The 27,171-nt window shown below is 45.8% G+C and overlaps 1 protein-coding gene across 1 annotated transcript in view; it reads left to right on the top strand.

Moving 5' to 3' along the window:
* PTDSS2 (phosphatidylserine synthase 2) overlaps positions 1 to 21,652 on the top strand; it is a 322,237-nt gene extending 300,585 nt beyond the window's left edge. The window contains exon 12 of the mRNA XM_030201130.1: positions 20,032 to 21,652. Coding sequence (XP_030056990.1) covers positions 20,032 to 20,176 — 145 coding nt within the window. The 3' untranslated portion in view covers positions 20,177 to 21,652. The remainder of the gene's footprint in view (positions 1 to 20,031) is intronic.
* Positions 21,653 to 27,171: the final 5,519 nt, after the last annotated feature.

Here is a 27,171-nt window from a genome sequence, read left to right as displayed (position 1 = left end):
TCCCCCCTCTGATCAAGGGGCTGAGGCCTCCGGAAGCAAACGCCCTCGGGTGGACTTCCAGGCCCTAGAGGACTCGGTCTCCTCTGATGTAGATGAGGGCAGCGTATCTGAGTTCTCCCAATGGTCCTTTGGGGATTCCTTGGAGGAGACGGATTCCCGCTCGTTTGGAGCGGATGACCACTCTGCAGCACGGATCTTTTGCTCAGAGGATTTGCCCAACCTGTTAGTGCAGGCCATGAGCATTTTGAAGAGTTTCTGTCCGGAGGACGTCTCTCCCTCAGCCTCTGTTGGCTCTGCCATTATGCGGGGGACTAAGCGTCCGCCTAGAACCTTCCACGTGCTTGAAGCCATGCACACCTTGATTTCGGCTCAATGGGATTTCCCAGAAGCGAGCCTTAAAGTGGCTAGGGCTATGTCCCGCCTCTATCCTCTGCCTGAAGGTGAACGGGAGGCCTTTCTTGGGCCTACCATGGATTCTTTAATCACTGTTGTGACGAAGAAAACGGCGTTGCTGGTGGAAGGTGGCACGGCCCTAAAGGCCGCCCAAGACAGGAGTTTGGAGGCGGCTTTAAAGTTGTCCGAGGCGGCTGCTTTAAGTTTACAGGCCTCAATTTGTGGCTCCTATGTGGCCAGGGCGTGCCTGACGCTTGCGCAGCGGGCTTCCCCCTCGGATCCTTCCTTGAGGGCTGATTGGCCAGCCCTGGTATCGGGCTTGGCCTACTTGGCAGGCTGGCTGTATGATGTCTTGAGAGCCTCGGCTAAAGGTATGGCTCAGACCGTCTCTGCACGGCGGTGGCTTTGGCTGAAGCATTGGTCTGCTGACCACGCCTCTAAGTCTCGCCTGGCTAAGTTGCCTTTTAAAGGCCAGCTGCTCTTTGGGGTCGAGCTGGACAAGATTGTGACCGATCTCGGCACGTCTAAGGGCAAGAGGTTACCGGAGGTCAGGGCTCGGGCCTCTAAAGGACGGTTTCAGGAAGCCCGTCGGTACTGCCTGGGCAAGTCGAGCTCCTCTGCCCCCTCTTCCATCAAAAGGATTTTCTCCCCCAAGCAGCATTCCTTTCGCAGAGACCGCCGTCCCGGAGGTGCCTCCTCCGGTCCTCCCCCAGGGTCTCGTACCCAATAACGGGACGCTGGTCCATGGCCCAGAGCAGATTGGAGGACGCCTATCCTCGTTTCTGGGCGAGTGGACCAGGGTAACTTCAGACGCTTGAGTGCTGGAAGTCATCAGAGACGGCTACAAGCTAGAGTTTTTTTTTTTGTTTGTTTGTTACATTTGTACCCCGCACTTTCCCACTCATGGCAGGCTCAATGCGGCTTACATGGAGCAATGGAGGGTTAAGTGACTTGCCCAGAGTCACAAGGAGCTGCCTGTGCTGGGAATTGAACTCACTTCCTCAGGACCAAAGTCCACCACCCTAACCACTAGGCCACTGCCGACCCTTAAGAATCGGGTTTGTGCACTCTCCCTGCAAGTCTCTGGTCAAGCTGTGGCAGTGCAGCAGACTTTGGACAATCTGATCCGCCTGGGTGCGGTCGTTCCGGTGCCAGAAGGTCACCCTGGCAAGGGACGTTACTCCATTTACTTTGTGGTACCTAAGAAAGGAGGTTTTGTCTGGCCTATCCTCGACCTCAAAGGGGTCAATCGGGCCTTGGAAGTTCGGCACTTCCGGATGGAGACTCTCCACTCTGTTATAGCGGCAGTGCAGGCAGGGGAGTTCCTGGCATCCTTGGACATCAAGGAAGCTTACTTGCATATTCCCATCTGGCCTCCTCATCAACGCTCTCCGCGTTTTGCAGTTCTGAGGACACTCCCAGTTCAGAGCCCTCCCGTTCGGGTTGGCTACTGCTCCGCGGACCTTCTCCAAGTTATGGTGGTCATCGCGGCCTTCCTACGCAAGAAAGGAGTACAAGTCCATCCTTATCTGGACGACTGGTTGATCCGAGCCCCCCAGAGTGCGGCAGAGCTTCAGACCGGGTGATTGCTCTTTTGAGCTCCCTGAGGTGGATCATCAACTGGGAGAAAAGCCAGCTGCGCCCGACTCAGTCCCTGGAGTATCTGGGAGTTCGATTCGACCCCCAAGTGGGCAGAGTGTTCCTGCCAGACAATCAGATTGTCAAGCTTCAGGCTCAGGTGGACAAGTTCCTAGCAGCCTCTTCTCTTCGGGCTCGGGACTATGGGCAGCTGTTGGGCTCTATGACGGCCATGATGGAAGTAGTGCCCTGGGTCAGGGCCCATATGAGACCTATACAGATCTCTCTGCTGCAGCGATGGACTCCAGCTTCGGAGGATTACGCTGTGTGCCTTCCCTTGGATCCAGCGGTGCGCAAGGCGCTGAGCTGGTGGCTGAGGCCAGACAAGCCGTCCGCAGGAATGCCTCTTATGACCCCGGAGTGGGGTTTCGTCACGGCGGACGCCTCTTTGTGGGGCTGGGGAGCCCACTGCTTGGGAAGGACAGCGCAGGGGCTCTGGTCCCCTGCAGAGGCAGAGTGGTTTATCAACCTCCCGGAGCTCAGAGCCATTCGGTTGGCGCCTTTGGAGTTTTTCCCGGGCCTGGCGCTGAAGCCAGTACGGGTCCTGTCGGACAATGCCACGGCTGTGGCCTATGTCAATCTCCGGGGAGGTACCAGGAGCGCCCTTCTAGCCAAGGAGGCCATGAAGCTATGCCTGTGGGCGGAAGCAAACCTGGAACAGCTGTCGGCGGCCCACATTGCGGGAGTCATGAATATTGCTCAGGTGTTCTTGGACATCACGAAGCGCTGGGGCAAGCCGAGCCTGGATTTGATGGCGTCTTCAGCCAATTGCCAAGTGCCACGCTTTTTCAGCAGAGGACGGGACCCTTGATCTCTGGGAGTAGATGCTCTTCTCCAACAGTGGCCGACACAGGAGCTCCTCTTTGTGTTCCCGCCTTGGCCCATGTTGGGCAGGGTGCTAGGCCGGGTGGCAAAGCATCCGGGCCGGATAATCCTGGTGAGTCCGGATTGGCCCAGACGTCCCTGGTATGCGGACTTGATCAGGCTCTCAATGGACGGACCTCTGCAGATGCCAGCGGAGCGGGGCCTGTTGCATCAGGGTCCCGTGGTGATGGAGGATCCCTCCCCCTTTGGTCTTACGGCCTGGCTATTGAGCAGCAGCGTCGGAGCAAGCAGAGCTTCTCAGACAAGGTCATCGCCACTATGCTGAGAGCGAGGAAGCACTCTACTTCTACTGATTACGCCAGGGTTTGGCATACCTTTGCATCGTGGTGCGAAGCAGGCTCACTTTCTCCCTTCACTGCTCCAATTTCATCAGTGTTAACGTTCCTGCAAGAAGGTCTGGAAAAGGCCTGTCGCTCAGTTCCCTTAAGGTCCAGGTAGCGGCTCTTGCTGGCTTCAAGGGTCACCTGAAGGGTGTTTCCCTGGCATTGCAGACAGATGTGGTGCGCTTTCTCAAGAGAGTTATTCACCTGCGCCCTCCTCTGCACGCAGTGGTACCTGCGTGGAATCTCAATCTGGTGCTAAGAGCCTTGCAGAAGCCGCCTTGTGAACCCTTGTCGAGGGCATCTCTGAAAGAATTGACGTTGAAAGCAGTCTTTTGGTGGCTATCATTTCAGCCAGAAGAGTTTCCGAGCTCCAGGCGCTATCATGTCGAGAGCCCTTTCTGCAGTTCACTGAGGCAGGAGTGTCTAATCGCACAGTGCCTTCCTTCCTGCCCAAGATTGGTTCTCGCTTCCATGTGAATCAGCAGCTCTGTCTACCCTCCTTTCGTAGGGAGGACTACCCAGAGGAGTACTCTGCTCTCAAATATTTAGATGTGAGAAGAGTCATCATCAGATACTTGGAGGTGACCAATGATTCCGGAAGTCGGATCATCTGTTTGTGCTGTTCGCAGGTCCTCGTAAGGGTCTGCCAAGCCTACAGTGGCACGATGGGTCAAGGAACCCATTGCAGCGGCTTATGTGGCCGCAGGGAAGGTGCCGCCTATCCAGCTGAAGGCTCACTCCACTAGAGCACAGGCGGCCTCGATGGCAGAGGCCGAGTCCGTCTCCTTGGAAGAGATTTGTAGGGCGGCAACTTGGGCATCGGCTCATACCTTCTCCAGACATTACCGCTTGACTGTGGCTGCTCGGGCGGAGGCCCGGTTTGGAGCTTCTGTGTTGCGGTCAGGGATTTCTGTGTCCCGCCCTGGGTGAGTACTGCTTCGGTACATCCCACCAGTCTATGGATTGATCAGCATGATGATATGGAAGGTAAAATTATGTATCATACCTGATAATTTTCTTTCTATTAATCATAGCTGATCAATCCATAGCCCCTCCCAGATATCTGTACTGTTTATATTCTGGTTGCATTTCAGGTTCAAGTTTAGTCTTCAGTTCCTGTTCAGGAGGACTTCGTGTTCAAGTTTTTTCAATTGGATTCTTCAGGAGTTGAGACGATTTTGTGTTACAGTGAGCTGCTGCATTCCTCTCCCCTCCGTTTTACGAGGCTGGATTGAGACCTAAATTCTGCCGGCGCTCCCTCCCGCTTCGTGCGGCTGTAGGGCAGCTTTGTACCCCTCCCGCTTCGGCGGTGTTAGGGTCAGTCAGCTCCTCCCGCGGTTGCGGTTGCAGGATAAGCCAGATCCCCCCGCATCGGCAGGTGTGGTGTCCCTCCCTCGCTCTGCGGGGATGAGCTGGATGGATTCCCCTCCCCCACTTGTGTGGGGATGAGCTGGGTTGATTCCCCTCCCCCGTTTCGGCGGTGGTGAGCTGGGCAGAGTGTCCCTTTGTGGGTGTAATTCTCTAAGTGCTGAGTCCTGCGGATGGAGCTTTGATATCGACATACTGAGGAGTTTCCAGCAGCACATGACCACATATAGGGAGGCAAAAGGATTGCTCTCTATCTCCACCTGCTGGTAGATGGACACAACCCACCAGTCTATGGATTGATCAGCTATGATTAATGGAAAGAAAATTATCAGGTATGATACATAATTTTACCTTGTTGATGCAAGATTTCCCTTCATTAAATACATGTTGGCTACATGTTTTTTCACCCCTTCCAAGAAATGTAATAGATAGGTGATGCAAGATTTCCCTTCACTAAATACATGTTGGCCATTAATCCATGCTTTTGAATATGTTGCCCAGTGTGTTAGCCTCCCTAATTTCTGATATTTCTATCACTATCGGTTTCCCCTTTACACATGGAATTTCAATCCATAGGGATTCCAAGATGTGTTTTGTTTCCTGCAGAATTTTCAATCTATTTAACATACAATGCCACCCCTTCACCAGTTCAGTCCACCCTATCACTACAATATAATTTGTACCCCGGTATGACAGTGACCCACTGGTTATCCTCTTTCCACCTGGTCTCAGAAATGGCTATTAGATCTATTTTTTTTTCATTTAGTACAATATATTCTAACTCTCCCATTTTATTTCATAGGCTTCTGGCATTCGCATTTAGACATTTCAGACTGTTTGTTGTTCCTATTTACATCTTGCTCAGCAGTTGACAGTGATAATGTGCAGTCTTGAAAAGCTGTCTGCTTTTTATTTAAAGACTCCTGGTCTACTATGCTCTCTATTGCAACCTTGCTATCGGGATGCCCTGTCTTCCCTGTTTTGGTGATCCCTTTGAAAGATACCTAATTCCTAACCATGTCCCTGTAGGCCTCCTCTCTATGTACCTGTCTGTCTCCCTCAGCTCCTCCAAGTCTGCTACTCTAGCCTCAAGAGAACGGACTCGTTTTCTGAGAGCTAGGAGCTCTTTGCATCAAGCACACACATACATAACCTCTCACCAACTTGGAGATAATCTTACATATGGAGGAGTGGCCTAGTGGTTAGAGCACTGATCTTGCAATCCAGAGGTGGCTGGTTCAAATCCCACTGCTGCTCCTTGTGATCTTGGGCAAGTCAACCCTCCATTGCCTCAGGTACAAACTTAGATTGTGAGCCCTCCCGGGACAGAGAAATACCCAGTGTACCTGAATGTAACTCACCTTGAGCTGCTACTGAAAAAGGCATGAGCAAAATCTAAATAAATAAATGTGACACTCTGTGCAAAAGACTGGATAGCACCTCTCTCGCTGCTGGACTGCTCTCTGCATCTTAGTATTATGGAGTTGTTTAATTAAGACTTCTTCATGTAATAGGGATGTTAGATGAATATAAAGAGCCTTAATATTATATGGTATAGTGTGTATTTTATTTAGTGTTTGCTTCCCAGAAACCAATTAAATATAATTAAAACTAATAAAGATGTAATTATTATTATTATTATTATTATTACATTTGTATCCCACATTAACCCACCTTTTTGCAGGCTCAATGTGGCTTACAATTAATCATGGATATTGGAAATAGAAAAGAATGTACATTTGGTTTTACAGCAAGTTTTGGGTACATGATGGTGAAATACATAATATTGGGAATAGAAAAGAGTATACATTTGTTTTAGCAGAAGTTTTGGTTATATGATGGTGATATACATGATAGTGTTAGAGCCAAAGGCATTAGGTACAAGAAGGTGTGAAAGCAAAAGACATTAAAGAACATTCCTGGATGTCTTGAAGAAAGTAGAGTTACGCATGTTGTTCTTTATGATATGTTTTGTTGAAGAGATACGTTTTCAGGAGTTTGCGGAAAGTGGTCACTTCGTAGACCGATTTCAGATTACGTGGCAGCGAGTTCCAGAGCTGTGTGATTGTATAGGAAAAGGTTGATGCATGCATTGATTTGTATTTCAAGCCTTTGCATTTGGGAGGATGAAGATTGAGGAATGTGCGGGAGGATTTTTTTGCATTTCTAGGTGGTAGTTCTATTAGATCCGACATGTAGGCTGGGGCGTCACCATGGATGATTTTATGGACCAAGGTACAGAGTTTGAACGTGATGCGTTCTTTGAGTGGGAACCAGTGTAGTTTTTCGCAGAGGGGTGTTGCGCTTTCGTATTTTGGTTTGCCGAATATAAGTCTGGTTGCCGTGTTCTGGGCTGTCTGGAGTTTTTTTGAGTATTTGTTCTTTACAACCGGCATAGAGTGAATTACAATAGTCCAGATGACTAAGTACCAGTGATTGTACCAGGTATCGGAAGACATTCCTTGGGAAAAATGGTCTAACTCATTTTAGTTTCCACATTGAGTGGAACATCTTTTTAGTTATGTTTTTTGCATGGTTCTCAAGTGTTAGGTGTCGGTCAATGGTGACTCCAAGCATTTTTAGGGTGTCTGAGACTGGTAGACTTAGATTAGGTGTGTTGATGGTGGTGAATTCCTTCTTGTTGTATTGCCAGGTGAGTACTAGGCATTGGGTTTTTTCGGCATTTAGTTTCAGTCGAAATGCATCTGCCCAAGAGTTCATGATATGTAGGCTTTGGTTGATTTCGTCGGAAATTTCTCTTAGATCGTGTTTGAATGGGATAAAGATTGTTACATCATCAGCATATATGTATGGGTTTAGATTCTGATTCGATAATAACTTAGCCAAGGGTGTCATCTTTGGGTTGAATATGGTCGGTGAGAGGGGGGATCTCTGTGGAACTCCGCATTCAGGTGTCCATGTAGCTGATGTTGTCAAGTTTGATGTCACTTGATATGAGCGGGTGGCTAGGAAACCCCTGAACCATCTAAGAACGTTACTTCCGATTCCGAAGTATTCTAGGATGTGTAATAAAATTCCATGGTCGACCATGTCGAATGCGCTTGACATGTCGAATTGTAGCAGTAGTATGTTGTTGCCGTTTGCTATCAATTGTTTGAGTTTGGACATGGGCATAACTAGTACAGTTTCCGTGCTGTGATTAGATCGAAATCCTGACTGGGAATCATGCAGTACCGAGAACTTGTTTAGATACTCTGTGAGTTGTTTGGTCACCATGCCTTCTGTTATTTTGGTGAATAGGGGAATGGATGCTACTGGTCTATAGTTAGTTAGTTCGTTAGTATTTTTCTTTGCATCCTTGGGTATGGGGGTGAGTAGAATATTACCTTTCTCCTTTGGGAAGAGTCCATTTTGTAGCATGAAATTCATATGGTTAGTTCGGTCCATTATAAATTGTTGGGGGGCCGACTTCATGAGGTTGTTTGGGCACGTATCTAATTTACAGCGAGATTTGGCGAATCTTTTAAGTGTCTGTGAGATAAGGTCTTCTGGTAGTATGGTGAATTCAGTCCAGATCCTGTCTGCTGGGTGGATTCCGGGTTCTGGGTCTAGGCATTCTAGGAGTGTAGTATATTCGATTGGGCTGGCTGGTATTTTGAGTCGTAGTTTTATGATTTTCTCGTTGAAGTATCTCACCAAGTCGTCGGCTCCTGGAGTGTCTTTGTTGTTGTTGGTGTCTGGGGTTGTATCTAGTAGTTTGTTCAAGAGTTGGAAGAGTTTGTGTGTGTCTTTGTAATTTGGCCCGACTTCAGTTTTGTAGTATTGTCTTTTGGTTTGTCTTATGGCATATTTGTATTTCCTTCAGAGTAGTTTCCACGCGTTTAGAGAGGGGTCTTTTTTTTTTTTTTTTTGTTCCACGTACGTTCCAGTTTCCTAACTTGTGTTTTGAGTTTTTTCAGTTCTTCATTGAACCATGGTATTGAGTTTTTCCTGTGCGAGGTTCTGCTTTGAATTGGGGCAATGTTGTCTAGTATCAGTTTGCATCTATTATCCCAATTAGAGAGGAATTGGATTGTGTCTGTCTTTGTTGTCCATCCGTCAGTGTAGATCTGTTGCCAAAATTCAGTTGGGTCTATTTTTCCTCTTGTGGTGTAAGTTTTTCATAATTGTTGGTTAGGTAGGTCTTTCCTTCTCCATTGGAGGGTAATGTTTGCTATGTAATGGTCTGACCATGGTACGGGTGACCAATTAGTATTAGTTAATATAAAGTTTGCGTTGTGATCAAATTTGTGTGTTATAATGTCTAGTGTGTGTCCTTTTTGTGTGTCGGTTGCGTATTTGGTTCTTGTAGGTAATTAAAACTCTAATGAATATACTCCTCTTGTTATCTTAATTAAAATAATGACTATAAATGAAAAGTTGTGCTAGGGGTAGGTGGGTGGGAGGAGGGTGCGAATGAGGACTGAAGTAGGCCCTACTGTGCTTTCTAGAGACCATCTCTGTTAATGCTGTGGCAAGTTTTAAAACTATGGGGAAAAGGGCATGGAGACTAGTTGATAAAGTTTGCTTTTTCTTTTTTTTTTTTTTTTGTTCTTCCTATCAATAACGTACAATTCCTCCTTTAAACACCAAAGTTCTTAAAGCACAGAGCAAAATGTTCTCTTACCAGAGAAATGTTCTCTTCTCTCAGAACTTCTCATAAAGAAAGTTAAGTGGGACCTTTCCTCTCTTTATAGTTTTGATTCTAAGGGAACTGCTTCAAACAAACTCCTTGAAGCTAACTTGATAATCAGATTTCCCTCGGTAACCTTTTCAAATATTCTTCCTCACACCTTAACACCTAGATCAGGTCACTAGCAGTGCTACCTCTCCAGCCTTTTTTTGTTGTTTTACAATCTCCCACCACCTATTGATCTACAAATTAGCAATTTTTTTCCCTTCTCACCCCCTTCCTTAACCTAAATAGAATAGACAAAACTATAATAGGGCAAAACAAAGCAAGTTATTTTCGCCCTTTACCCCTCCCCCCCAGGGGTCTGGCATTGTAGTATACAAGCAAAATTAAACATCAAACAAACAATATTGCTAATGATAATCATATTACACCACACACCCACAATATCACTGCATTAAACAAAAAGTGTTGGCCATAAACGTCCACTGTCCAACTTATGTACACAAGATTTTTGTACTCATCAATGTCCAGTGGCATAACCTTAGTCACATTGTATTCCATCTACCTCAAATCGCCAACCCCACCACGAAAACTAAACTGTAAGTGACTCAGCTATGAGGACAGCTCACTGTTTTGGAGCCTACTCTCAGATCCTCTTCCCCAGTGTCAAAATAGCTGACCTCTGATGTAAGCCTTCCAATAAAGGCACGGGAACTAGAAGACACAAATGAAGATATTCTGCTTAGTTGCAGCATTCTTTTTCTTTTCCACTTTAAATTTTTATTGTAATAATTCTGTAACAGTCATTTTCGCAAAGAGCACATCTTGCTCACATTTGCCCATGCAGGGGCCCTCATTTGCTGGACTATAACATCTTGAACTAGCTTATTAACTATATATACTTCTCCGCAACACATGTTATCAAAATAGTCCCATAAACAGTATCCGCTCCCCCAAACAGACCGTGCGCCCATAATATACACCTTCACTTCTCCCGCCCCACCAACCACATCCAACCCCTGCTCAACTTGAGAATGCCCCCTAATTCTTTGGGACACGCTCTCTCTCCCCCTTCCCTTCCCTCCCCCCCACCCCCCAAACCCACCCACCCCCTATAATACTCCACCATCTTAAATGCATGTCAATCGCTGTTGTAATCGAGCCCATCCACCTTTGTGTCGCAGTATTCCTGCGGTATTCCGTTAGGCGCGCCATTTGTATTAACTGACCCAATTTGCACTTCCAGTCACCCAATGTCGGGGAGTCTGCCCTCTTCCATTGCTCTGCTAAGAGGCATTTAGCTGCTGCCAACCCCCAGCGCAGCCGTTTACGCTCCTCCCAAGAGTCCCTCTCATTATGTAAGCCCAAGAGGCACACCAAAGGACTGCACACCAAAGATGATCCAATCAACTTTACTAATGCCTTCATAACAGCCTGCCAAAAGGGCACCACCCTGTGGCATGTCCACCATATATGTAAGAATGATCCCAGCATAGACCAAGTACGTGGGTACATCCGTTGCAGCCTCTCCGGTGTGTAATACCATCTAGTGAGAACTTTATGCGCATTTTCCTGCACCAAAACACACACTGAAGCTTTCTGAACCTCTCCACAAATAGCTTCCCACTCCTGATCGGAAAAACTGCCCCCTGAAAGCTAAATGGTCTGGGATCCCATCCCCGAAAAAATTTATATATCACTGATATAGGTCTGGGCACCCTCCTCAATAAAAGCCACAGGTTTTCCAAACTTTCCATCTCTTCAGGGTTCTCCCCCCTCCAACCCAGTGTCCCCACAAAGTGTTGAATCTGTAAATAGGAAAAAATATCTCCCCCGGGCAGGCCATACATGGAGCACAGCGTATCAAAACTCTTCATCCTACCCCCCCTGCAGCACAGCTTGGAAATTCAATATACCCATTTGTTCCCACCATACAAATATGGCATTTTCTCTCCCAGCCCCAAATTTTGGCTCCCTTCGCAAAGACGCAAATGTAGATACCCTATCAGTCTGGCCCCATTTCCTCCGTACTTCTCCCCACAGTTCCACCAGATGCCTCACAGACGGATTTTGTATCCCAGCCAAAATCACTCCCACTCCTTCAGTAGTCCACAAGTAGGAACTCTTTGGCCTATGAAGGCTATACGACTGCTCCACCTGACTAGCTGGCTTTGTTTTCCCCTTCTCCAGTCTATAATCATCCGCAGTTGGGCAGCAAAGTAATACCACTCAATATTGGACACCGCTCTACCCCCCCCCCCCTCTCCGGAGCCCCCCCCCCCCCCCCACACACACAATACACGTCCTGCCAAACGGGGATGCCTACCCTTCCATATAAACTGTGACAAAAAACCCTGCAATTGTTTAAGTGTCCGGAACTGCCACTGGCAGCGCCTGAAACAGAAATAGCAATCTAGGCAGCACGTTCATCTTCACCACTGCCATACGCCCCACCACGAAAGCCACAATCCCTTCCATCGGGACAACTCCCCCCGAATTTGGTCTATTATCTTCCCATAATTGACTATACACCCTTCCCAAGTCCCTAGGAATCTGAATCCCCAAATATCGAATGTGGTGCTTGGCCCACTTGAACGCAAACAATGCTCTCAATCTGCTCCCCATAATCCCCAGGGTACCCGACCCTCCCTCCCCTCTCCCCTGCAGACCCCTTATACATAGCACCCCCTAAGTAATTGCTTAACTGCATAATGTTATCAATGAAATAATCCGCATAAATCTGTGTTCCTTCAGGAAGCTTCCCCCGATCCACCACACTCTGCCACGCTGAATCCGCTCTGGGTTCCTTGGCGGTCTCCAGTAACTCCTTCTGAATGGGAACATCTCTACACCCCAAAGAGCGCAATGTTAACCATGCTTCATCCGGGGTCTTTACGCGATTTACCGTCCACCATTAGCCACATCCCAAATGGGAAGAGCCACCTGTACCGGATCCCCTTTCACCTCATAAATATCGTGGCTTCTCGAAAGGTTAGATGCTTTTGCAATGTAGTCCATGCCAGATCTTGAAATACTCCAATCTTAGTTTTTCCAAAGAATCTCTTTTTGCTGCCTCGCTTTAGACAAGATCTTCTTCATGGGGAAATCAGCAAAACACACTACAATGTCCCTCAGGTAAGATGCTCGCTGCGGGCCAGCCACTCTGTGCTCTCTGGATGTGGAGGTCTGGTAGTTGACCACCGTCCTCAGAATTCAAAATGAACACACACAACTCTCGAATCACTGCTTCACAGTTGCTAAATATATCCAAGTCAGGGATTCCTTTGAATCGCAAATTGTTTCGGCGCAACCTATTCTCCAGGTCTTCCACCTGCTCCCTGAGTTGTAATTCCAGCGTGTCAGCATTCACCACTTTATGCAGTCCTGCTTAAAAGTCTCCATCCCCGCCTCCACCTCACCGACACGCATTCCCAAATCGCGAATTTCAGCCCTAATTTCTCTCAACGCAGTTTGTATATCCTTTTAGACCCCCACCAGATCAGCCTTCAAGTCTTGAAACCAAGCCACTACTTCCGATTTTGCAATCTCGCCAGCCTCGGGTTCCTCCTTCAGCCTTGTGCTCCTCCCTGGCCACAGCCGGACTCGCTGCCATCTTTGCTTCACTCCGCTCTGGCCCCGCCGAAGCCACCGGCGTTTTCTTACTTTGATCTGTCGAAAAACGGAATCACTCCAGTCCCTTCTTTGGCGGCATACCTCAGGGACCTTTCCCCTTCGATGCACTCTTTGGGATGCCGCTCAAGTCTGTGGGATTTGCTCGCTCTATAAACAATGCCCCGACAGAGCTCCACGTTTAAGCTGCCAGCCCGGTCCATGATGTCACTTCCTTCTAGTTGCAGCATTCTTAATGTTATGTCATGGTCTTACACTATCCCTCTTGGTCGCAAACTAAGCTTGCACGGCCTCGTTCTCAGACTCTGGAGAATGAAAGATACTCACTTTGCCCTCATTGACCACACAGAGATGGGCTGGATACTGTAAGGTAAAGCAGTTGTTTTTCTGCCAGAAGTATGCATACAGTATTGTAGGCCCTCCTCTTTCCACTACTGCCATTTAAGTAATCTTGGTTGCCATATTTAAGTTCCTTTTTTCTGGTAATATTGTCGGAGAATATGATTTGTGCAAAATTCACACAATCGCGACTGAGTCTGGTACCTTCAGCCTGCCCTCTCCTGAGCCTGTGTGCTCGCTTGATACTGATAGGGCCCAAATGGTTACCGTGCAACAGTTCCATTGTGAGCCATTTCTCCAGGCATCCTTTTAGCTCGTCCTTCAAAGTCTCAGGTAATCTGACAGACTGAAGGTTAATCCTTCAAGATCTATTGTCAAGATCATCTAGTTTGTATTCATAGCTGATAATGAACTTTTGCAAACATTGTAGCTTGCCCTGTGCGTCCCTCACGTCATCTTCTGTATCTCTCACAGGTTTATAGCTCCGCTACTCTTCCATTGAAGTGTAATATTTGTTGAGCAGGGTTACCAATCTGCTGTTTAGTGGGGGTCAGTTTGGCTTCCACAACTGTTTTTGATTTGAGAGAGAGCAAAAGTTCATTTTTCCTCACTGGTCTCTAAGTTGCTCATAGCCACCTTGGAGTCTGCTGATGATACAGGCTACAGCATATCATTCTCTCACTTCTATAAGCCTTAAGCAAGCCAGATAAATTCTGTGTGGTGATTAGAGACCCAGTGATAGCTGCTGAAGAAGATGATATATGAGTGAACTGGGAGCAGAGAGACAAAGTTCTTGATCAGTTCACTGCACCATGTGACACCCCACTTACCCCTCCTGTTCACATCTGCTTTATAATAATCTCAGTATGTATACTTTGGAAGAAAGGGAAGATACAACATTTAAATATTTCCTGTGCTATAAATGCACAGGATGAAGGTCTTTCAAGGGATCATGGGATGATCCCTTGAAAGTAAATCAACTCACGAGTAAACTAAGGAAGTGTTTCTTTATGGTCTCAGAGGTGGAGTCTGAATTCAAGAAAGCATGGGAAGGGATTGTGGAGCACTGGCATGGGTAGGTAAACAGGCCATTTGGTCTTTTATCGGTTTTCTATGTTTTTATATTGAATTGTGTGCTACAGGACACTCTGAATTGTCTCCTTCCTGTTTTAATTCAGGTCCTTACCTGCGCTTATTCATCTGCCTATGGCTTTCCTCTTCTAACACAGTTTACCTGACTTGAAGTTCTGTGCATCTCCTCTGTGGTCTTTGTGCTTATACCACATAAGAATATTGACCAGTGCTACATATTTAATAACCATAAAGGAAATTCTGATGTGTTCTCCATTTATAATTTTAATGTTTAAATGCCTTTTAAATATTTAATATTTTTAGTGGTGATGGTGCTCTGTTTTATTATTGCATTATCCATTAAGTTTATAGTTTTATGAACTGTATACAACCATCCCTTTTCAAGTTACTATCCATTTTGAAGATATAGATGAAATCCCATGTAGGTTGATTTATTAGTTCGATGTGTTGTCTGGTCCAGTATTTACTACTATAGGTTATTGGGGAATATGGGGTTCATAGCTTAAAAATTAACAGGTTTATAAAGTGTTCCTCATTTTGACCCATGTATCTGAGACCTGGTGTGTAAGGAACCCATAGGGGCTCATTTTCAAAGCCCTTAGACTTACAAAGTTCCATAGGTTTCTGTGCAGCTTTGTAAAACTAAATGCTTTGAAAATACACCTCAGAGTATACTTTAATCCAATGGTTTCTCAACCCTGTCCTCAGAACGTACCACCATTATTCAGAAAAAGGAGTAGTACTAACGTGGCAATAAACAAAATTCTCCAAAATATGGGAACACATGCACCTAACTGGGAAAGAGGCCATTGGATCTCTTATAGCGCACAGCTATTCCAAATCTACTACTACTACTTAACATTTCTAGAGCGCTACTCGGGTTACGCAGCGCTGTACAAATTAACGAATAAGGACGGTCCCTGCTCAGAAGAGCTTACAATCTAAAGGACGAAATGTCAAGTTGGGGTATATGAGATTTCCTGAGAAGAGATGTAGTGATTAGGTGCCGAAGGCGACATTGAAGAGGTGGGCTTTGAGCAATGATTTGAAGATGGGTAGGGAGGGGGCCCGGCGTATGGGCTCAGGGAGTTTGTTCCAAGCATGGGGAGAGGCGAGGCAGAAGGGGTGAAGCCTAGAGTTGGCGGTGGTGGAGAAGGGTACTGAAAGGAGGGATTTGTCTTGAGAGCGGAGGTTACGGGTAGGGACGTAAGGGGAGATGAGGGTAGAGAGGTAAGGAGGGGCTGCAGATCGAGTGCATTTGTAGGTGAGTAGAAGAAGCTTGAACTGTATTCGGTATCTGATCGGAAGCCAGTGAAGTGACTTGAGGAGAGGGGTGATATGAGTATATCGGTTAAGGCGGAAGATAAGACGTGCGGCAGAGTTCTGAATGGACTGAAGGGGGGATAGATGGCTAAGTGGGAGTAGGTTGCAGTAGTCAAGGCGAGAGGTAATGAGAGAGTGGATGAGAGTTCGGGTGGTGTGCTCGGAGAGGAAGGGGCGAATTTTGCTAATGTTATAGAGGAAGAAGCGACAGGTCTTGGCTATCTGCTGGATATGCGCAGAGAAGGAGAGGGAGGAGTCGAAGATGACACCGAGGTTGCGGGCAGTTACAAGGTGTAACCAATCACTCGCCACCATTATCCAACAAATTATTTCACTAACCAAAGATTTTTTTTTACTAACAATTTCTGATATAGCATGTTCCATATGTAATAACTCAAACATGTATATTAAGGCAAACGACTACTTATCTGCTTTAGCAGAATCAACGCTGACACAACTTGTACACCTGGTGCCCACTTCTAGTGTTTCAATCAAAATGACCTGCTGCCAGGGTTATTGGAAAGTCACAAAGCCTTGAAAAAGCCTGCCATACAGGTTTTCAGGATACTCACAATGAAATATGTATGAGATTTGGATACAATGGCGCTCATGGATGCAAATTGATCTCATGTATATTCATTCTGGATGTCCAGAAAACTTGACTGGCTAAAGGTGTACCAAGGACTAGGTTCAGAACCTCTGCTCTAATCTGAAAGCTGGCAATTTATACAGTTTTGTATGTTATTCAAGTTCTTACTATGCTTTCATAGTTTCCTAGAATCTGACTTTCATGGTCTGCTTTGGTTGTCCCCTAGGGTGGCGGTGGCAGTTGACTTATTTTGATGTGTGCTTGCTTGCATGTATATAGACCAGAAAGAAAATGCTGACATGTGCATGGTAGCCTGTTGAGTGTTCAAGCATGTTCTTCCTTTTTTTTTAATCTACAAGAGAGTGGTAGAATAAAAACAAACAAGATATTGTGGTGACCTATGGCTAAGAGACAAGCTTTCAGGGCCATTCACCATAAAATGTGGCTGATTATAGATACCTTCAATTACTGAGTGGACAAACTAAATTCACTTCTTAAACTGAAGGAAACTGACTTCAGTTGTTGCAAGAAACATTCACCCAAACAAAATTTTAAACTTAATGCCTTCCTGTATAGCCAGGCAATATGTTTAAAGAATTGGTTGATGTGATGGGGAACTGTTAGGATTATATCGCCCTATTTCTTTACTGAATCAGGACATCTCTTTAATAAGGCATACCACAAAGACCAACAAATATGAACTCCTCCACGTATACCCAGAATTGTCTTTACTATTTCCTTATTATATTAATATCATGCTTTTCACTATCATGTTACCCAAGAGCCTTCTGTAATACTAAATGTTCAATTCTCATGTATCTCTACTATTCATGATGTATTGTAAGCCACATTGAGCCTGCAAAGAGGTGGAAAATGTGGGATACAAATGCAACAAATAAGTAAAGAAAAATAAAATTGTTCGCTTGCATTATGGCTGCTCGTCTGGGTAAGGTGCTCCCCTCTCTAGTACATGAGGACCAATCCAGTTTCGTACCGAGGAGGTATGCCTTCACAAACATATTAAGAGCCATGAGCACTATACAGGCTAGGGGGTGTGTGCCCGGAGATGATATAATTGTCAGTTTGGATGTGGAGAAAGCGTTCATTAAAATCCTTTGGGACCACCTTTTTTGGGTTTTGCCATAGTTTGGCATTTATGGAGAGTTTTTGAATGAGATTAGAGCCCCTATATAGGAATCCCATGGCACAAATATTGATCAATAGCACTTTGTCCCCCTCGTTTACATTGCAGAGGGGCACGAGGCAGGGATGCCCCTTGTCACCCATGCTGTTCGTTCTTGCTCTAGAGCCCCTAGCTAATAAGATTCGGCAATCGATGGAGGTCCAGGGGATAAAAGTAGGACATGGTGAGTACAAAATCAACCTTTTTACAGATGACATGTTAATATTTCTGGGACAGGCGTCTAGGGGGATACCCATTTTGATAAACCTTATCCAGCAATTTGGGTTATTTTCGGGACTGAGAATTAATTTCGACAAATCAGAGGCAATGGCGTTGTCCACCAATTGCGAATGTAAGAGTTGGCCTGACTTTCCATTGGTTTGGTCGGCAGGACCAATGAAATATTTGGGGGTTTATCTGCACTTAGACATCACAGTCATGTAGAAGAAGAATGTTTGTGACAAATTAGAGCTGGTTGCTGCAAGTGAGGGACCTTCCCATTTCGTTCTTAGGCAGAGTGGCACTTGTAAAAATGGTGGTGTTCACAAAAATATTATACCCTCTTCAAATCAGTGTGGATTCATAGCAAAGATGAGAGAATGTATAGGAGACTGATCTCATCCTTCATATGGGGTGATCGCAGAGCTAGGATTGGGTATAACAAGCTCATTCGGAATAGAGCTGAAGGGGGAGTTAACGTGCCTGATCTTAGGCTGTACAATGTCACAGCTTTTCTTAGGTAGGTACATGAATTACACACGGGACATTACGTGTTCACACCTTACTGTGTCTGGGAAAGTGCTGCTTCCCCTCTTTCTGTTTTTAATGCCCTACATGCTAGGGGGACATCAAGTCAAGTTTTCCCCTCTCCTGAAGCTGCTGCGGCTAGCGTGGGACTGGTGAAGATGTAGGCTGGGAGGCCCATCCGGTGCATCTCCATTCTTGGGGCTTTGTGATAACCCAGGATTCAAGGCGGGGAGAGGTGTGACCTTTTTTTTAGGAGTGGGCTCACAAAGGTTGCAGATATGTGGGACAGGTAGCTGAGGAGGAGGGCAAACAATTTCCTTCTTTTGCAGGATGTCAGAAGCGGTGGAATCTCCCTCCCAATTTTTTCTTTTCATATTTACAGCTTTGACACTACCTCTTGTCCTTGAGAAGGGGGAACAGAAAATATCCCGTTTTTACTACACTTGATGTGGTGTTCATGCAAATGCCAGCGCAATCGGGATGGTACCGTCTGGGTAAACAGTGGAAACCCGCCCAATTTTTCACATTATAGGCAGAAAAGTGGAGTTTAATCCTGGGGACCGGGGTCTCGGTTCTGGAGCTCTCACGGTGTTTTGATTTGGCTTATAAAATAACTCCAAATGAGGGTCTTCATGAAATCAAAATCCTACATAATGCATATCTCACACGAAGCAAAGGCAAGGCAATGGGCCTATGGGACTCAGAGGAGTGCAACAAATGTCTGAAAAGTAAGGGCACCATGGTACATCACTTTTTGGAATGCCCAGTGTTACAAACTTTCTGGAATGGGGTACTTTCCCATCTGGAAGAGGTTGTGTATAAGCCTTCGGAATGGAATTACAGGGTCATGCTCATGGGATTGGATTCAGATCTAGCATCTCAAGGGCTGTCTATCAGTGTAGGTTCGCCCTTTTGGCGTTAGTACTGGCTAAAAAAGTCATATTACAACACTGGGTAGATCAGTCCCCCCCCCCTTGTTAAATGGTACAGTTATGAGACAGATGGCAAGGGGGGAGGGGATTCTGATTTTGATTGGGGACATCCTCCTCCTTGCAAATTGCTGTGGAGTAAGAGCTTTGAGAGGTTATCACAATTGGGCAGTGCACAGAGTAATACTCATTGAATCAGCCAGTAGGAACTAAAAGGGGTTAGGACTCAGCCTCTGGAGGAGGGAGGATGGGATGGGGGATATAAAAAAACGAAAGAGGGAATGTCACAACTCAAGGACCAATTGTTGTCTGGAGTGTACAAGAGCATAATTGTTAGTCATTCTTTTGTGTTGGGGTAAACACGATTCCCAGCTTTGCTGTAGTTGTTCTTAGTTGTATAAGATGTTTATCATACCGTGCACTCACTGCATATGTTCTCTGCGTCTTTTCTCTTTATGTTATTGATTGCTGCATGCAAGCAATGTATTTGTGCGTTCCTCTTAGCAATAAAAACGTTATTAAAAAAATATCTTGATGTGATTTGAAATATTCTCAGGAAAAAAAAAAGTAAATTTGAGATTTCATAGACCAGTGATTAAACTGTCGCTAGACTGGGATTCCCTTACCCGACATCTTCTGGGTTTGGATGAATGTTTTTTGTGACATCTGAGGTCTTTTTTTTTTCCTCCAGCTTAAGATAAAAAGTGAATTTGGTTGGTCCATTCAGTACTGAAGTTTTCCACTTAATCATTGTGGCCATTTGTTTCTATTAAGTAACTATAGAAACCATCATAAGAGCCTATTTCTGGCTTTTTCACAACTAGAGGCTGTGTGTACTGTTTCGTGTCTCTCCCATCCTGCTAAACAGGAACCTGAGAGAGAACACATACTTAGAAATAAATCAAACATTCTGTGCATGACACTTTTTTTTCCTGTTTTTGTTTTGTCACTTCTAGAGATATTACATTACGCTACAAGGAAATAAGAAGACAAAAGCAAGTAAATAGCAAAGAGCAAGAGAAACATTTGAGCAATGGTGACTTTTTTTCAGAAGCAGAAGATAGACAAAGCAAGAACAATGTGAGGCAAAGAAATCTTTGAAATTCTATCTGCAGACTGAGCCAAGAGATCAAGATTAGTCTTTCGTTGTGTTTGAAATTACTTCATTTTTTCATCTAACTAAGTTTGTATATATATATATATATATATATTTTTTTTTTTTAAGTGACTTCCTTTATTTCCCTACTTGTCCCAGAATTCAGGAAATAACACCCAACCCTTCTATCTTACCTCCAAGATTTGGAACAACTTTACAAATAAAATAAGAGCAAAATCCAATTAGAACAAGCATGAGAAAAGACATTTACTGCAGTATTGTATGAACATATTTTGTGTTTCTTACAATAGTGAACAGAATATTTCTTGTATGTTTTTTTAAATGGACTGTACTAATGTTCCTTTATGTTGCAGCCTCAGTAGTGCTGCTTTGGTCAGATGTCAAGGACAATAACTAGTTCCTAAAGGGCTCTATTTTAGTGGCATATGCAAGAGTGAAAGCTCTGTCTTCTGAATATACAGGACTTTTGTTCAGATTGCACACACTACATGCAGGTAATTCAGCCACATTTTTTTTAGGGCTGATTTATCTTCAGGCTGACATAGCTATGGTTACTGCTGAAAATCTAAATTTTTTTCTAATTCTTTTAATGTAGGAACTATTCTCAGTGTAGTATTTCTTCTGCTCTGACCTATAGTAGCATGTGTGTGGGTCTCTTCCACAACCTGGTGTTACTTTGGAGATAGTAGATGTCGCCATGAATGGACCAAAGTTGTAGTCATTATTCGGTCCTTACCGGTTAGTTAATGTTGGACATCACATCCAGTCTCGGGTGACAAACTACAAATTAAAGAGCCTAAAGCACAATATATTTATAAGAAACTAACATGAACTTAACACATTCTACGTGTGGGATCACAGTGATTATAACTCCTTTGTCTTTATGTAATCTACCATTGCTGGGGCAGCAGCTGTTAACAAGAATAATCTAGTTTTATCTTTATTTTAAGACTTAGGGGGGAAGTTATTAACCTGTTATACTGTTAATTCAGGTTATTTTGCCACAGATGGGTTATTTTAGCATAGGGTTCCATTTTATACAATGACACTCTGTGGTAAAATAACATGACTTAACAGTAGTCCACATTGATAACTCCCCCCCCCCCCCCCCCCCCCCCCCACCTTAGTGTCTAGGTATAACTCTGAAGCAGCCAGACTTGCTTTTTATGAGAAACCTTTTCAGTTACTTTGTATTTATTTTGCTTCTGGCATATAATAGTTTTCCATGAAATGTAATCACAGATGCTGTTAGAAGCATCCAACACATTTGGGTCTCAAGCACGTTTAGTCAGATGGGCTATTCTGTTTGGTTTCCCAATAAACAACATTGAACTTTAATGCCACAGAAGCAAATTTTAGGAGTCAGCTGCTTTTGTGTGTTTATATTTGTTAGTACATTATTTCTTTTTAATATGTAATATTATACAGCTGCAGAATAAAGAATCTGATGATCCAAAATATTTTTATTCAGGATTCATGTATTTCTATTCTCTTAGGGAAAGGCAAGATATATATAGCCCTCACAGATGGGTTTGATGTCATGCCAACAGGTACTAAGCTGGAGAGGATGTAAACAAAGTTCTTAAAGCCCTATATCTGTCTAGAGCAGGTTTGTCCAAGTTCAGTCCTCAAAGGCTGCAAAAAGGTTAGGTTTTCAGGATGTCCTTAATGAATATGCATTGTAAATCTTACTGAGTTCCCTAATTTCAATCTGATTACACTTATTTCTATTCTCACCTAAGTAATCACTGTTGTCAATATATATAGTTTCAAACTACTTTATTGACCATATACTGTAAAATAATATTTATATATTGTTCACATATTCTAAAACTCTGTTCAAAATTTAAGAGATGAGCATGATTATTTCCATGGGTATATTTACCCCTGGATGGTCAAACTCATAAATCCAGGAGGAAAAGAGCTAAAAAGGTAACATTTATAAATTCATCAAGTGATTCATCGGAGGGAGAGCAAGAAAGAAATAAAACAGGAGGTAAACATAATAATTAATCTATGCAACCTTTTTTAGCAGAAACACCAAGTATGCAAGAAATGCCGCACAAGACACAACAACAGGTAGTGAGGCCAAAAAGACAAGCATGCAAAAAATATTGAATGTGTTCAATATATCATCTAAACAATTAACGGACTAACAAATTGAATTATTAGAGAAAGGGTTCTCTTTCGTGCCAACACAGATATATGATCCGTTTGCAATGTGACAGCACTTACATAGATTTTTCAGACAATTGCGATTAAATATTTTCTTATCTGAAAATGAGGGGGCAGTAGGTAACGAGGAGTATTCCCCCCAATCTTTTACAGATAAATATGTTCCATCTACTTGGCTCCCTGCCAGACCCATAGTTAATATACTGGACACATTCCAACAACTGGTGTTGAGAAACGTGAAAAATATGGAGGGCAAGATTAATTTTGCCCATAATAATCTCTCTAAACAATTACAGCGAGCAATGAGAGGTCTACAACAGGACGATACAGTGGTGGTATCTCGGGCAGATAAGGGCGGGGCAGTTGTGGTCCAAAACAAAGTAGATTATATACGAGAAGCTGAGAATCAGTTACATGATATCTTGTTTTGCAAGTGCTTGTAAGAAGATCCCACAAAGAATATCTTAACACAAGTAAAAGAGATATTAAATAGAGCAAATCACGTAAACAGCATAGATATCTTTTGAGGATGGATCCTTCAATTCCCATAATATATTTTGTACCAAAAATTCATAACACCACCAATCCACCGGGACGCCCTATAGTCAACGGCAAAGGTTCGATCTTGGAACTGTTATCACAATATTTAGATTTCCATTTAAGTAAGGAAGTACCAAAGATAACATCATATATACAGGATACCACACATTTACTCAGTATTTTAGAGCCTTTGCAATATGAACAGGAACAGGTTCAACTGATCACGTTAGACGTGACGGCCTTGTATACCGACATACCGCAACAGGCAGCATTACAAATAATAGAGGAGAAATTAATAGATCAAAATATATCAGCAGCACAAGTAGAATTTCTGCAACAATTAGCTAATTTGGTAATCACAAAATTATTTCAAATTTGAAAGTGAATACTTTCTGCAAGTAAAGGGGGTAGCCATGGGGGCGACTGTAGCCCCCACGGTTGCCTGCCTTTACATGGCACGATATGAGAATAAATATGTATATAATAGCAGATTTGCGATCTCCACATTGGAGTGGAAAAGGTACATAGATGACGTTTTACTGATTTCAGGAGGCAGTGATACAACTCTTACAGAATTCATTGAGTATTTGAATACATGTGATGAAAATATAAAATTTACAGCTCATAGAGGTGGCCAGATGGTAGAATTTCTAGACACCGTGATCAAATATGAAAGAGGTAGTTTTACTACAACGGTACATAGAAAAGAAACGGACAGAAATTCTTTGCTTCGCTTTTCCAGTCATCCGACTCCTTTAAATAAAAGGTATACCGGTGAGACAATTCCTGCGCATTAGATGCATATGTTCAGACAAACAAGAGTATGTATATCCGGCACAACAATTAAAACGTTTTAAACAGTGGGCGTACATAAGTATTGCCATACTGGGAAAGGCCAAAGGTCCATCAAGCCCAGCATCTTGTTTCCAACAGTGGCCAATCCAGGTCACAAATACCTGGCGAGATCCCAAAAAAGTACAAAACATTTTATACTGCTTACCCCAGAAATAGTGGGGGGTTTTTTTTTTAACTCCACTAAGCTAACTGCCTTTCTCCGAGGACAAGCAGGCTGCTTGTTCTCACTGATGGGTGACGTCCACGGCAGCCCCTCCAATCGGAACACTTTACTAGCAAAGGCCTTTGCTAGTCCTCGCGCCGATGCGCACCGCACATGCGCGGCCGTCTTCCCGCCCGTACCGGCTCGTGTTCGTTAGTCTTCTTTTGTCCGCGCTCGGGACGGTCGTGTTTGCGCCGTTTCGCGCCCCTCAAATTGACCCTCGTGAGTCTTTGAGCTTTTGCTTAAAAGAAAAAAAAAAAAACTTGGAGGAACACATTTTCGGTCTTTTCCCCTTTTTCCCGTGTTTCCAGTTTTTGCCCCGCTAAGTTTCCTTTCGTTTTCGGGGTAGGCCCTTTTGAGGCCTCAGTTTGAGTTTTTCTCTCCCTATTTTTGGTGCCTTTACCGCCATTACGAGTTTTGATTTCGCCGGCGTGATTTTTCCACCCATGTCATCGAAGTCTTCCTGCGGCTTCAAGACGTGCACCCAAGTGCGCCCGGGTAATCTCGCTCACTGATAGGCACGCGTCATGTCTTCAGTGTCTGGGGGCTGGGCACCGCCCGCAGGCCTGCAGTCTTTGCGCCCTTTTACAGAAAAGGACTCGGGTAGCGAGATTGGCCCAGTGGAACGTGTTGTTCTCGGGCTCTTCGTCGGCAACAGCACCTGGGGTATCGAGTGCATCGACGTCGACAGCTTCAAGACCTTCGACCTCGGCATCAACTGCATCGAGGCATCGACCCTCTGCATCGTCGGTACCGAGACATCGAAAGGCTGCGTCGGCGTCGGTGGTATCAGGACCTCCACTAGTGCTGATGTCGTCGGACGGTGGTGCTTCGACTGGAGTGCAGGTGAGGGCTGTCCATTCCCCTGCTGGTGGCGGTGAGCCTTCGGGTGGGTCTCCCCCTACCCTGAGGGCTCCTGCGGTACAGCACCCCCGAGACCAACCTTCTTCGGCCTCGGCCCCGAGGAAGCGACGGTTGGACTCTACGTCCTCCTCGTCGGTACCGGGAAGTTCCGGTGACATGCTTCGTTTGAAAAAGTCAAAGAAGCATCGACACAGGTCTCCTTCCCGCATCGGTACCGAGAGCTCTGGGTCGCCGAGGGAGTCGGCACCCAGTAGGCATCGGCACCGGGAGGACCGCTCACCCTCTGTTCAGGAGGTGTCGATGCGCTCCACCTTGGACAGCCCGGAACAGCCTCCACGCCCGAAACAGACTCTGACTTCGACGCCTGCATCGGCTTCCATGTCTTTCTCCACAGCCGCTCTGCACGAGAGTCTCCGGGCCGTTCTCCCAGAGATCCTGGGAGAGCTGTTGCGCCCTTCCCCTCCGGTACCAGGGGTGCTTGCGCCACCGGTACTGTCGAGTGAGGCGCCGGCTGGCCCCTTGCCCGGGGTGAGGTCTCCGACATCAGTGCCGCTTGTGGTACCGACTGCGGTCGCCTCCCAGGACGACATCGGTGGAGGGAACTTCGCCGGTGCGGGCGAGGGAGTCTACCTCTCGAAGCTCCCACCTTGGCCGTGTTTCCACGGAGTTGAGTCGGGCACGGCTTCAGACGCAGGTTCACGAACTTGTGTCTGATACCGATGGTGAGGCCTCGTGGGAAGAGGAAGAAGACATCAGATATTTCTCTGACGAGGAGTCTGATGGCCTTCCTTCCGATCCCACTCCCTCCCCTGAAAGGCAGCTTTCTCCTCCTGAGAGTCTGTCTTTCGCGGCCTTTGTCCAGGAGATGTCTATGGCCATCCCCTTCCCGGTGGTTGTGGAGGACGAGCCCAGGGCTGAAATGTTTGAGCTCCTGGACTATCCTTCTCCGCCTAAGGAAGCGTCCACAGTACCCATGCATCATGTCCTGAAAAAGACATTGCTAGCAAACTGGATCAAGCCTCTAACTAATCCCCACATTCCCAAGAAGATGGAGTCCCAGTACCGGATCCATGGGGACCCAGAGCTGATGCGCACTCAGTTGCCTCACGACTCTGGTGTGGTGGATCTGGCCCTAAAGAAGGCTAAGAGTTCTAGGGAGCATGCTTCGGCGCCCCCGGGCAAGGACTCTAGAACCTTAGACTCCTTTGGGAGGAAGGCCTACCATTCTTCTATGCTCGTGGCCAAAATCCAGTCTTACCAGCTCTACACAAGCATACATATGCAGAACAATGTGCGGCAGTTGGCGGGCTTGGTGGACAAGCTCCCTCCTGAGCAAGCCAAGCCATTTCAGGAGGTGGTCAGGCAGCTGAAGGCGTGCAGAAAATTCCTGGCCAGAGGGGTATATGATACCTTTGATGTTGCGTCCAGGGCCGCTGCTCAAGGTGTGGTGATGCGCAGACTCTCATGGCTGCGTGCCTCCGACCTGGAGAATAGGATCCAGCAGCGGATTGCGGACTCCCCTTGCCGAGCGGACAATATTTTTGGAGAAAAAGTCGAACAGCTGGTAGAGCAGCTCCACCAGCGGGATACCGCTTTCGACAAGTTCTCCCGCCGGCAGCCTTCAGCATCTACCTCCTCAGGTAGACGTTTTTATGGGGGAAGGAAGACTGTTCCCTACTCTTCTGGTAAGCATAGGTTCAATCCTCCTTCTCGACAGCCTGCGGCCCAGGCTAAGCCCCAGCGCGCTCGCTCTCGTCAGCAGCGTGCGCCTCAGCAAGGTCCCTCGGCTCCCCAGCAAAAGCAAGGGGCGAGCTTTTGACTGGCTCCAGCAGAGCATAGCCGACATCAACGTGTCCGTGCCGGGCGATCTGCCGGTCGGGGGGAGGTTGAAAGTTTTTCACCAAAGGTGGCCTCTCATAACCTCCGACCAGTGGGTTCTCCAAATAGTCCGGCAAGGATACACCCTCAATTTGGTTTCCAAACCTCCAAATTGCCCACCGGGAGCTCAATCCTACAGCTTCCAGCACAAGCAGGTACTTGCAGAGGAACTCTCCGCCCTTCTCAGCGCCAATGCAGTCGAGCCCGTGCCATCCGGGCAAGAAGGGCTGGGATTCTATTCCAGGTACTTCCTTGTGGAAAAGAAAACAGGGGGGATGCGTCCCATCCTAGACCTAAGGGCCCTGAACAAATATCTGGTCAAGGAAAAGTTCAGGATGCTTTCCCTGGGCACCCTTCTTCCCATGATTCAGGAAAACGACCGGCTATGCTCTCTGGACTTGAAGGACGCCTACACGCACATCCCGATACTGCCAGCTCACAGGCAGTATCTGCGATTTCAGCTGG

This window comes from Microcaecilia unicolor, chromosome 4 (genome assembly GCF_901765095.1).
Source record: "Microcaecilia unicolor chromosome 4, aMicUni1.1, whole genome shotgun sequence".
NCBI classification, from domain to species: Eukaryota; Metazoa; Chordata; class Amphibia; order Gymnophiona; family Siphonopidae; genus Microcaecilia; species Microcaecilia unicolor.
Note: the sequence above shows the minus strand (reverse complement) of the source record. Positions and strands in the feature narration are given on the sequence as shown.